General features: G+C 44.0%; 1 protein-coding gene across 5 annotated transcripts in view; it reads right to left on the bottom strand.

Annotated features, from left to right (window-relative positions):
• LOC116399405 (SLIT-ROBO Rho GTPase-activating protein 3-like) overlaps positions 1–13,259 on the bottom strand; it is a 33,757-nt gene extending 20,498 nt beyond the window's left edge. For 2 of the 5 annotated variants that reach the window (XM_031876548.1, XM_031876553.1), the window contains exons 1-3: positions 4,338–13,211; positions 1,848–2,019; positions 1,571–1,733 (exon numbers count right to left, since the gene is read on the bottom strand). In XM_031876548.1, coding sequence (XP_031732408.1) covers positions 1,571–1,733; positions 1,848–2,019; positions 4,338–4,407 — 405 coding nt within the window. In that variant the 5' untranslated portion in view covers positions 4,408–13,211. The other 3 variants (XM_031876551.1, XM_031876549.1, XM_031876552.1) reach the window with 3 other exon arrangements.
• Positions 13,260–13,463: the final 204 nt, after the last annotated feature.

Raw genomic sequence — 13,463 nt, 5'->3', positions numbered from 1 at the left:
GTAAGCCCCGCCCTAAAGCATACTCTGCTTTATGGTCTGTTTGACTCTAAATGGACCATCATTTACTAAATGAACATCATGCTGTATTGAAGAAGACTTGAAACTAGAGATTGAGACCATAAACTCATGTTTACTGAGGTAATAAATCAAGAGAGAAGTAGAGTCATTTTCTCATAGACTTCTATACAACCAGAGGAGTCGCCCCCTGCTGGTCAGTAGAGAGAATGCAAGTTTAAGACACTTCCGCATCGGCTTCACTCGACAGAACTGAAGGTTGGCGCCTGGCTAGATATAATATTAAGCTTAATCAAGTGACATATTATCAGCTTTTATTAACAGTACTCAAAACTTTCTTTCTTGAGTTTTACTTTGAGTGAAGGGCGAGATAGAGGCGTTATCAGCATAATATACTTAAATTTACTTAACTTTGTCCAAGGTGGAGCTTTAAATTGTAATATGATGTTAGATAGTTTAGCGAATAATAATGCATTATATTTTACTTCTTACATTTTGTGAGCCAAATCTGAATCTGCAATGTAACCAGCAGTAGTTGTACATTGTAGTACAACATTGTTTTCCTCTGAGGTAGAAGTACACAGTAAGTACTGTAGTATAAAGGTAATAAGCATGTTGGTTATTTTTAAGGGCTTTGGAGGCTTTGGCTTTTTATTAAAGTTATTTTGGGGTAAAATGAGTTTGTGTAGTAACATCATTCAGGCAGCAACACCACAGGCTAAGAATTCAGCCCCTTCTGAACTGTCCTGTTTTAAACATCACTCAGTTGAATAACGATTATTTCATGTTTATTCTAATCAAGCCATCATCACTTGTGTTTGTACAACTGCATAGAACTACTTTGATGGTAGCAATAATAGAGAAGCTTGCTGTGCTTGGCGTCGGGCCTCTTAGCTGCTCTGAAATGACAGTTGTGGCTTAATTGATATTGTGCTCACTTTTCATCTATGAGAAGGCACAGAGTGTGTGTCTGACAACCAGTAATTTGAGTCAGATGAGTCTGTGTGCTGTATAAAATATTCGAGACTGCAGATGCCACTGCAGTACCGGGACAGATAAGAAGACTTCATTGAGTTCAGTTATGTGTCAACTTGTTATTTGAGTGTGCTATGTTACAAAATGAATGTGGCAGAAATCCATCTTAAACAATTTATGCATTGATATGCTTTGGCATAGAGGATATAGAGCTGATAGAGTAAAGTGTACAGTAAAGGACTTATTAAAGAAGAATCCTTACAACATAATTTTAACAGTTTCTAGCATGTGGGGCAGCCTATATGGCACTGCACCTTCTTTTCTCCACTGGAAGGGCAATTGATCATGTTTTTTCTTCTGTAAAGGCACCCTAAAGGTTACACAAATCATGTTTTCTCCACTGGAAGGGCAGAGGGCACTCCATCATGTTTTATCTACCATACACTTTTGCTGTGTTTCTTTTGAACAAGGCGAGCAGTTGACCTCAAAGGACAGGAGTAACAACCCTTCAAAATAGGTCTTGCATGTCTAGTGCGTCTGTTTCTGCGAGCATGTGGCCCTCCACCAAAGATCCACTCACCCGTTTGTGCAGACGGTGTGTATCCTCCGTGCTGTGAGCCAACCGCTGTGTGAGTGTGTTACAGCAGGTGTCACCCAGCGCTGCATGTTCCCGGCTCTCCAGACGAGTCTGAGTCAGCAAAACAGACCAGACCTGACACACTGACTGACCCCACTGCTCCTTCCTGCAGAAAAACAGACGACCTTGCTGAATTACAGCTTAATGAAACACTTTAAGAATCACCTGAGGAATAGAAGAGACACATCCACACTCCCTCACATACTGTGGACACGCTTACTTCTTGGTCTTGTGGGTGAATCGCTCGGTGAGTTTGTCAAGGGCGCGCGCGTATTCAGCCTCGATGTCGCCTCGGCGCCGGAGAAACTCAGAGAGGTCTGAGAGCTGCTGCTGTTTCACCTCCACCTGGGAGTCTAAAATCTTTATCTGGTCTGTCAGCTGAGCCCGCAGGTCTGATACAGACAGGGACAGACAGAGATGGACAGACAGAGAGAGACACGTGGAGAGAAAGAGGACAGTTATTCAAGTAAATGTGTTTATAACCCTGGAGACATTCTGAAATTTAACGATAAAGCAAGGAATCTCTGTCAGTCTGTCTGTGTGTCCTTCGCGTGTCACGAGAACTTGTTCATCCGATTTACTTCACACTTGGCAGGTGTACAGATGGGGACCAAAGGGAGTGCCGTTGCGAATGTGGACTCAGGACACGTTCGATATTAATAAACATTGGATAAACAAGCGAACGGCCCTCTGTTCAGCAGTAGGGGGGCGGAGCTTCAGAGCTCTGCAGACTGGTGCCTGAGTCTAGCATGTCGTCTGCAGAGGGGCTGACTTACTTTCCCCGCACTTCCTTTTGCTGCTGGATGCTGGATGCTGGACAACGCCTGCCAACGCTACATGGATGCTAACGTTACAATCGGACTCTTCTTCACTTCAATGAAGTGAAGAAGAGCGTATAGCCAACTGGAAGCAGAATGGAACCCGACTGTATTCCACCAGTGTGAGACTTGATACAAACTAATAACAATAATGATGTAACCCGAGAGTGAAATACCCTCGCTAATTAAATCCACGCTCTACTTTATAACGGTGGTGGTTGAGTCAAAACAACGGCCCCTATATGCAAGGAACGTAACATGTCAAACAAATGACATAAGTATTGCCATGAAACTGTTTCGCCTGCTGGTTTTTGGACATCACAATAGAAACAATACAGCAAAAATATAATCAATAGACATTTTTATATCATATCACATCGCCAAGCACTAATGGCGGTGCAACACGGCGGACTCCATGGAAGAGAACCTGCTCCCTCTGTAGATGTGAAGGGAACATCCTAAGCTAACGGACACGATTCATAGCTTTAGGTCATTATAAACTAATGAAAACAGAGTTGTGAATATTATATTGCATTTCTGCCGATAGATTCCCCTAAATTCTACACACTGGATCTTCAAGTAGGATTTTGAATGTGGGACTTTCTACTCAGAATCTGAGTGCTTCTATCACCAATCCTCATTGGGAGTTGGGATTTTATGACACACGCGGATATGCATGAATATGTATGGAACCCCGGGGTGTGTATTTTCCGTCTGGCTTGTTAAAAATATGAAAAAAAGAGTCATGCATATCACACCTGCTCCTTCTCGCAGACATAAGGCGCCTGCATAAAGTCTACAAATGAAACACGTGCAGACAGCACATGACTCCCGCTGCTGTGTTTCTACACCTGTGGGAAAAACAACGGCGCCTGGGGACACTCATGGATCCATGAGGGAACAGATCATTTGCGCAGCAATTTATCTAATGAGTAGTTATTGTTAGAAGTATTAGAAGAAAATACGACAATGTCTTTTCTAATACCACATTTTCCAAGCAGGGAATGAGAGTTCATAAAACGCCGTCCGTGCTGTCATTTGCTACCGATTTACTGAGACGGCAACGTATAGATTTAGTACGCACAGCTTGTAACAACCCAAGTATACATGCGTGCGCACTTGTGTGTATAACACGAGGCCATGCATTGTACACACAAGCTTAAACGCATCCAACCCGCTGCACTTTGGTTTGAAAAGGCCAATACAAACATCGCTCTCTCAAATAACCCCGCCTTCGCTTTGCTCTCTCTCTCTTCTTCTTCTCTTACCTGTTCTTGGCCTCTCTCGTTCTTTTCTTTCCTCGCTCACCCAGCTCCCCCAGCTCCCCGGCCCACCCAGCTCTCCTCGCGCTCCCTCTCTCTTTCCTATTTACTCGTCTTCTCCCGTCTCTGTGTGAGCACACGGCCCGGGGCTGACTGGATGTGAGGAGACAGCATCACTAATACTGGCTATAAATACACCCTTGTAGTACAGTAAAGAGAGCCGCCCGGCCACGGCATGCACCCTACAAAAACACACACACACACACACACACACACACACACACAGACACTGCTGTTGTCATGTGAAAAATCCTGTAACGCCAACATCGGTCACGCTCATGTTTTTTACTGTGATTGAGGTACGCTGCTCTCTCCTGTTGGCTTCTAGAGACTCTGCGTGGATCCTCATCCAGCTCCGGATGAGGGGGGGTATTTGGTTTGTGACGATGTGCATTTTCGTCCATACATGCAAACATGGGGCACGAATACGTTCAGTGAGAGTCCAGGGCTCAGCGAGCGTGCGGAGCAGCTGCAAACACTCATGCATGCTATTTTGTCATGCATTCATGCATGTAGGTGTGTGTGCAATAAAGGGCACGGACGAAAACACAGAGACACACACACTCTCACCTTTCATCTGCGACTCGTACTCGGCCAGGCTGCCCTTCTCCCTCCTCAGCTTCACATGTGATGTCATCATCTTCGACCCCCGGATGGTCCCCTGTCACTGATGAGACCTTCCTCCCCCGATGTCCCGGTTCCCCTCGTCGTCTCCCCTCCCGCCTGCTCCGGCTCTGTCCGTCTGCGACCTTTTTCACCCCTGACCCCCCTCGGCCCTTCGCTGCTCTACGGCTGCGTGCGGCGCATCGGCGTTGGTGTCGCCTGGCTGTGCTCCGCAGGGATGTCGGTCGGGTCGATGCGCTTGTGGAATCCCTTAGGTTTCTGGCGGGGATGCTGATCCACAGGTGAACTGGCCTGAGCAGCAGACAGAGGGTTAGAAGACGAGGGGGTGAGGAAGGATGAGAAGAATACAGCAGAGGGTTGACCAGAGTGGGAAAATGAGAGAGCCAGGTGGGGGGGGGGATGAGGCCAGGACGACGAGACTGAAAGGGAAAGTGACACCAGAGAAGAGAGGTTTAATAGGAGGGACAGCACCAAATGGACAGTAAGAGGGCAACATGATGTGGATGTGAGGGAAGGAAGGGTGGGGGATGGGAAGATGAGAGGTGATGAGTAACAGCAGTAGTGAAGGATATTCAACGCTTCGAGGGGTCGGGGGTTTGCGACGTCCATTACGGTAATCTTCAAATACACGAGCAAATGTCTCCAATTATGCTTTTTTACACAAACTGTACCAAGGTCAAAGAGTCACAGTAGGATGTCGTAAAGCCTCTTGTGTGACCCATGTAAGACTGGCCTGTGATCAACGTTGGGTCCTGACTTTCTTGATGTAATAACAGTTTTTCACAGGTGCTTTGTGTTTCTCACGGTTCGGATCCTATCACGGATCAACACAAAAGAAAAAAGGGAGAAAATATAACTTCTAGAGATCCTGATTTTTGCCGCTGATACTAATTGATGATCATTGATGATCCATATTAACACTGACAAAGAATAAAAGTAATTATATTTTGAAAGAATTTTACAAGCTACAGCCTTCTCCGACTAAGTGGTCCACGCAGACAAAAAAACAACGCTGGGAAACTGGATTGAAGAGGAGGAATTTAAACAAACTACAGCCTGGCCTGGGTCTTGCCCAATCGGGTTCAGGAAGAAAAATAAAGTTTTTACTTTGATGATCTCCTCAACAGTTACTCAACATAGAAACATGCAAGATTATCCGACAATGTAATCATCCCATAAATTTACGCTATGGCCGCCAGTTTTAATTATTTAAACTTTGTTTCATGGCGGATGGGTCGGAATACTACAATACCCATGAGCCTCAGCCTCTGTTGCTATGGACAAGAAGACAGTAAATGGCGAGATTCAGAGCTGTTGCGAATCTAAAACACTTTGTCGACGCAGTTGTGAACTTAACATTGCCAAATTGTCATCTACAGAACAGTTTTTAAATGTACTCCCATTTTACATGTCTGTCTTACTTCCTTTGAACATCTTGGTTTTATAGTAAACTCTAAAGATCCAGTGATCATTTTATTAATCTACAGACCGCCCAGACCCACCTAACAGTGTTTTTATCCAAGAATTTGGTGAGTTACTATCCCATTTTACATCAAAGTATGACAAAATTCTTATTTTAGGTGATTTTAACATACATGTCTGCTGCCCTTCACAGACTTTCGTCACTGATTTTATGGATATGCTGGAATCTTTTGAGCTCACTCAGGCTGTACAGGAGCCCACACACTCAAAGGGTCACGCCCTCGACCTGGTTATTTACCATGGTCTCAGCCCTTACAACTTTGAGATGAAGGATATCTGTGTGTCTGATCACAAAGCCGTTTTATTCAATGTGGTTTTATTCCATCCTCGACCAGTTATTCATACTTCACATGGTTTTTAACTCTATGTCTGCAAGCATGTTCTCTAAGCATTTTACCATGGCTTTTTGAACTGCCTTTAATCCTCATTATACAGTAACTTAGAGGAGCTGGTCTTTTTGATCAAACCTGTCAGACTGTCCTGGACTCTGTTGCCCCCCTGAAAGACAAAAGGTCAGATATAACACCCCAGCCCTAGCTAAAGGAAACCACCCGTGATTTAAAGAGAGGCTGTAGGAGAAAGGAACGAAAATGGAAAAAAATGTATTTTATGAGAGTTGGCAAGATGCAATGAAGCAAGAACTTCCTTCTTCTCCAACTTAATTTTAGCAAATCACTCGAATCTGAGAATTCTATAATGAACTCAGTGGTCACCCCCTCCTCCCGTCATTTTACTGATGCCTCACAAGAGATGTCTGAGCAGTTTTTAAACTTTTTTACAAATAGAGTCAAGGACATCAGGCAACGAATTCTTTTTATATCTACACAGTCTAGACTTTTTATCAAAGAACCGGGTATGTTGTACCATATTTGTTCATCTTTGGCACTGACTCTGTGTTCAGACTACTCTACATGGCAAACCTTGAGGCAGCGTAACTGCATATAAAATCAACAGAAATATAGAATTGGATAAGAATACTCCAGGAAGTGACAGTGAAGACACATCCATGCAAATTACAAATGTTTCAAACTTGAGCGCCAAAATGTGCGTGTGTCCCTGGTCTTTATAAAAGTACAGAGGCAAGAGGACAAAGGAGAGACCGGAGCGATATAACAACAAGTTTGCGTTCAGCCACAGACACGGCCGAGGCCTCTGCTAGCTAGCTTACAGTTAGCATCTGAAGAGTTGGTATGTAACATTGTCTGGGGAGAAAATTAATGGGACTTTTATTACCCGAACAAGGGGCGCCCAACACTGCTCTGTGCACTTCACAACTCTATTGGAGCTTTAAATGTACAACTTTGACAATCAATTCAAAAGACATTGGTGTTTACCAGGCAGAGTGTGTGTAATGACAGTAGGCATTCAGATCCATTATGGGAAGTGTAGGCTCAAGAACTTGTGGGACACAAATAAGGACGAATGAGGATATCTTGGCCTCTGCTGCGTCAATTTCAACTGTTCTTTTTTTTTAAAATCTATCTAACGCATTCATTATATGATCATTATAAATCATCGGAGTAGCCTTTTAAAAGGCAGAGTATGCCATCTTTTAAATGACTTAAACAGTTTGGATGCTGTTAAGTGAGAGAGTTAGCTTTGTGAGACAATAAAAACATCTGTGTGCAGTGGATAGTGAAAGCCAAGCCAGCCTACATTTATAAAGATTTAGCAAATCAGTCCTACACATGACTAAATGCTTACATCGCACTAGACATAGGCATTTGCATGGTTGTGTATTAGTCAGCGTAAACTGTACTGAAAAGGGGACTTCACACACACACACACACACACACACGCACACACACTGTGTCTTGCTTTTTAGTTTCACACAGGCAGGCAAGTGCAAGTACACACACACTCTCACACACACACACACACACACACACACACACACACACAGACAGACAGAGGCAACTTCATGTCCCACATCCTGTGTCAGTTTCTCAACGGGTTGTCTCAAAGTGTGTCGCTTTCACTGGAAACTTTGTTCCTCAATCAGCCTCTGGGGTTAAAACCCACAACGGTAGCTGAAGTGAAACACACTCACTCCAACGTCAGCCAGATTTAATGTGGCCTAACAGGGTCTCCTGTATAAGCCTTGGCGCGGCGGGAAAAATGTGATATTGTGGATGGAGGTTTGAAAGCATGAGGGCATTGTTTTAACAGCTCTATACCGGCAGAAAGCTGCTGCATGTATCGGTTTCATCGTAACTAAAGTCTTTCACTCAGAACTACTCAGGTGCTGCCATTGCTGCAATTGAATACCTGTCATTTCCTCTTCCAAAACGCTGTGCGGTGGATGTGGTGCAAACACACTGTTCAGTGACGGTTTCAGAACTACGAGCAAATAGAGAAGTGCATGTTCGGAGATGTTTCCGAAAATGAGACTGTGAGACCTCGGAGGCTTCGGAGGCCTTCATCAGCGTGCGACCTTAATCTGCGCAGAACAAAGCGAATGTAAATGATCTGAGGAGCGAGAGGAGGGGGTTGTGAGAGCTTTAGCGAAATATCGGGGGAAAAGGCTGATTGAGGGGGGGGGCAAAAAGGGCAACGGGGGCAGAGAGATGGAGGTTATCTGGGAACAGTGTTCCATACTTAAAAGTCAAGGGCATTGACTGAAAGAGGAGGTCGTGTGGCGCACAAATTGAATACAAAGTAGATTGACGACAAGTGCGATGGATCCGTATTGCTGCTAAGGGGATTTTCTGCTAATTTCCTCTGAAGGAAAAAAAATGGAGCACGAAGCCGCAGTAGCACAATTGGGATATTGTGTTTGATGTTATGACCGATATCATATGGGGATTTCCAACCACACTGTGCTACGCTGAGCCGGTCAACATACAAGACGTTATCTTGCATCATGTGTTTTGCAGAAATGCTTTTTTTCCCCTTCCAAATTCTTACAGCTGCATTGTTTCTCAACAGCTGGGAATAAAACTGTCCCCGATCCCTGCGAACCACGGGTCAAAGCCCAACCGTTGCTAACATATGGGTGTCAATGGGACCCTCGGCCAGATGATCTCACTTCCTGGAAAGTTGTACTTTTGGGGAAACGGTGAGCTGTGACAGCACGCACACAGGCTCATCCTTATCGGTGCGGTGCGATCGCAGATTAAGCGCTGAAATGTTAAAAAGGGGTGCGTGAGAGTGTTGAGCATGATCCCCCGTGCTGTGAGATGTACTACAGCAATACGTTCACTGCTCTGAACACAAGTCAGGTAGAGTCAGGTGTGACACTCGTCTAACCGATGGACTGATTGGAGAGGCTCTTACAGACTAAAACACCACTGGGAGAAGATGCGTGTTGCCATCAGGGAGATAAACAACAGGTGGAAGAACACAATGAAGTAGGATAGGATAGATGTCATCGGAGGACTACTGAAAACAAAATGGCTTTAAACAATCAAGCAAACAAGAAAATAAATGAATGAAAGAACTAGAAGGGCACAGACCTCTGCCAGGGCACAAATAATGTGTGTATATGCCTTGGCTGCACAAGTAGAAATATATAAAAAGGAGTAGAACGGACATTGAACTGTCTTCAATGGTCGTTAGACTAGAACTAAAGAAAATGGCGATTGCTGTTAGTTGTTATGGTGACAACGCACGTCAGTGGGGCCATAAAGGGTTGTCGCAGATCGCCGGGTGGCTGGCTAGTTAGCTAGGTAGCTTGACCTTCTCCGGAGCGATTGGGGAGCGAGGTGAAGGGACCGTGCCACTGGCTACCAGCCTGCTGTTCGGCTTGTTTTCTGTAATGAGAGCTGCATTAAAGCATGGTGGAATTAACACGCTAGCTAGCTGACTAGCGGACAACTGGCTAGTTAGCTAGCTAGCTTGCTAATTCTACGATACTTAAATGACATATTGGTTACAGAAAATGAGCTGAACAAAGTTGTCACTCATCCGGTGATAGCAATGATAGCTTTCCTATGCTGTGACAAGAGTGTGGAGCATTAAGTTGTTAAACTTTAAAAATGGCTGCCACTCTGACCATCCTACAACATTGATTTGAATGGGAATGTCCCTTCTACTCCTACCCTATATCTTTGGCTACACCCTCCCAACACGTTTCATGAACATTAGGCCAGTAGTTTTTCAATATTCCTGCTGGCAAAAAGACAAACCAACGAACCAAACTGAAAACATAAGCTTCATTATGATGCATACTGTATGTGCACTGTTATCCTGTTGTGGGGGAGTTTACTGTAGGTGTAGCACCGACATGAAGTGTAATGGAATTAGCTTTAATAACAAGCGGCAGACCAGACCTGTGCTGTCAAAAGTCACAGCTTACAGCAGCTTGTGATCTACAGAACTCATTATGACGTGTAGAGCAACAGCATCTGTCATGTCCTTTGTTTTCTTTTTTAATTATGTTATCTGGATGGATATACAGTGTCTGGCAATACTGTTGTAGGTCCCTACAGCGAAAGCTATAGCTCATTGTCAAGTTCATACTTGTATTTGGGGTTTCTACAAGAACATGTTTACGTGCTTTATTGTTCAAAAAACACATTATTTTTCTCATCCTGTCGGTCTGACTATACCTGCATTCACTCTTTGTCTGAAACGCTCTGTTTTAGCGCCTGTTTCTTTAAGATCCCATCACAAAAAAAGCTCAGTATGCTCCGATTGGCGATTGGAAAAATGAGACCGGTTATTTTCTCGTTAGTGATGTTGGTGTTTTTCCAAAACATAACTAAAAGGCTTTGCTGCTTGAACCTAACTAAGTGGTTTTGTTGCCTAAACCTAAGTTTACGTACTTATTTTAAGCCCAACCATGATGTTTTTCCTTAACCTAACCAAAAGGTGTTTGTTTGAATTCACAACGTTAACGCACGTGTTTACTGTGACCGTGCGTTAGAAAGCGACCCTGACACAGCTTCAGTATGCGACGAGTTGGAACGAGAACATGTTGATTACACACAACCGATCACATTCTAACGCCACTGCAAAACACCGATTCTGATCCACTTTGAAACCTCAGGAACTGAATCGTCAGCTCCTTCGTCGGCTGCCAGGCTGCAAAGCAAATCTGAAAAACCAGCTCACACAGCCAACAGGTAAATCCCGTGAGATTTGAGGCCGATGCAAAATTAGCCACGCAAAGTGGCTAAATCCAAACTCGTCACACCATTGATAAAAGTTTGCTTCTCACCAAATTCTCTCTGCAGTCTTCTACATCCTTCTCAGCTGCCGCCATAACAAAACAGGAAACCATATTGTTGCATGCTGCCACAGGTATTTTTACCCGCGGACCAACTGCAGATAATTACTCTGTACCTGCAAATCTCACAGAAAGTCTTCAGCTTAGTCCCGGTTTCCTTCAGTGCCAAAACCCACACATACACACACACACACACACAGACTGCTTTCAAGGTGGCAACGTAATGCATCACATTAAAGAGAAGTGTGGCCACCAGCGACGTGACATTTACAAAGAAAAATGGTGGGATTTAATAGTATTTGGCATTGTGGTTGATAAGGTGCCTTTCAGATTCTGGCATGCTATTTAATTGCAATGGCACTGAGGGCAGTTTGTAACGGACAGACTACAAAAAAAATGGATGTAGAGGATCATTTACGGGTAATGTTTGCAGAATGCATACCTGTGCGTCCTGGCGGAGAGCATGAATGAGGGGAAAAAAAAGAGACGAATGAAAAAAAGTCTCGGACAGTCGGGCGCTGTGAGGGTCCGAGGGGCCGCCAGGTTGGCCACATCCGGGTCCACATGCCCTGCTGAAACCTCCACCTCTCCACCAGCACTTTCCCCTGGACAGCGCTCAGTGGAGGTCAATTCAGATGCTGTTCTACTGCCAACTCTGATCCCAGCTCCTACTGTACTACAGGACGTATGAGTGAATCCTGTAATATCTTAATTCATTCTATTTTATGCTACTCCATACTTTTACTCCACTACACATATCTGATCTCTTTAGTTGCCAGTTACTTGATACTGATTAAAATGACATTAAAATGATGTTCACACACATTAATGCATCAATGGCTATAAAGAAATAATATACATTACTCTGACATGGACCATTCTACATGATGAGTACTTTCACTTTAGGCAGTTAAGAGTATATTTTGATATTACGTATGTTCTTATTTTGGCAAAGATGTTTGTGGTGTTTCTACACACAGTGTTATTTCTGTTTTTTACTGAAGTAAAAGAAGTTACAGGATGAAAAGAAATGTCATATCTCTGCTCGTGTTGTTTCAAATGTCATGTTTAAAGGAACACGTTAACAACAAAATGACCTTTTATACATTATGTTATCTTTGATTTTGAAGAAAACCTTTTTCTCGCATGCCTCCATGAGCTTGAAGTTTATGTTATTTGAAACACTTTGGACTCTTGCGGCTGTTTGATGAGAAGTGTTTTTAAATTGTAAGGTTTCAGCGAAGATGCAGGTGTTTGAGAAGTAAGGGAGACACCTGCTTTACGGATAAACCAGTGTTAGATTCAGATCAGAATCTGCATCGCTTCATGCACCTCAATGCATGTGCAGGGTCAAACAAAGAAAAGAAACAAATACACACTTTTGCTCCTCGCTGGTACAAAGAGGATTCTGCCTCTTTTGTTGGCTATTTTTCAATTTGAGGAGTTTGTGTAAAAAAACAACTGGTTTCTCTGTTGTTTTGATGCAGCGGGGGCTGTGTGAGCTTAGGGGGGTCTGCATGGTGGACCCTGAGACGGGACTTGTTTTTCTGTAAAAAGTACACTATAACCTGTGAGCTGCATTTTCTATGATTAAAATCCAGTACGCTCACAATCTAAGCACCAGTATAGGTTTAAAATAACGAAAGTCACAGAGAGCTTTCACAATGACCAGGATGCTGTGTCACATTACCATCGCAGTGTGTTGCTAAAACCAACGGCACAAAGGAGACTCTGCTCTTCATTATGTTGTATAATAAGGGAACGTGAATTAGCTGTCAGTGGTGTTCAGGGGTGGTTGAGTTATACACCAGTAAACCACCCCATATGGTCAAGGCGCTCCACACAATGGCCACGCAAAACACCACAGCATGTAAACACACACACACACGCACACACACACACACACACACACACACACACACACAGCATCAACACTAAAAATGGTGCACACATATTACATAATTGATAACAGTCTGCATCCATTTGTCCACTTAGACCCCCCCCACACACACACACAAGTGAACACAACGCGCCTTTAAAAAACTATATATAAACACAGAGACTAGCATGCACTAGCATGCGCACACTTTTACACACGCGCATATACACCCTGTAGGCTACACGAACACACAGGTTGTTATTGGATTCACGAGCAGCGTGGCAGCCGTACGTACCTCACTTTGTGCTCCTCTGCTGTCTCTTTCTATCTGTTCCTCCTCCTCTCCTCTCCTCTCATCCCTCCGTCTCTCTCTCTCTCTCTCTCTCTCTCTCTCCCTCTCTCTCTCTGTCACACACACATACAGACACGCGCACAGAGAGAGCAGTGTGTTTGAATCTGACAGATTTCTCTCAGCTCAGTACCCTCCCTCTCGCTCTCTCTCATTTCTCAGGCAAACACACACAAACACTCAAAAACAGCC

The sequence above is a fragment of the Anarrhichthys ocellatus genome, unplaced genomic scaffold, assembly GCF_004355925.1.
Source record: "Anarrhichthys ocellatus isolate YVR2014 unplaced genomic scaffold, GSC_Weel_1.0 scaffold111, whole genome shotgun sequence".
Taxonomy (NCBI): domain Eukaryota; kingdom Metazoa; phylum Chordata; class Actinopteri; order Perciformes; family Anarhichadidae; genus Anarrhichthys; species Anarrhichthys ocellatus.
This window is presented reverse-complemented; position numbering and strand designations above follow the sequence as displayed.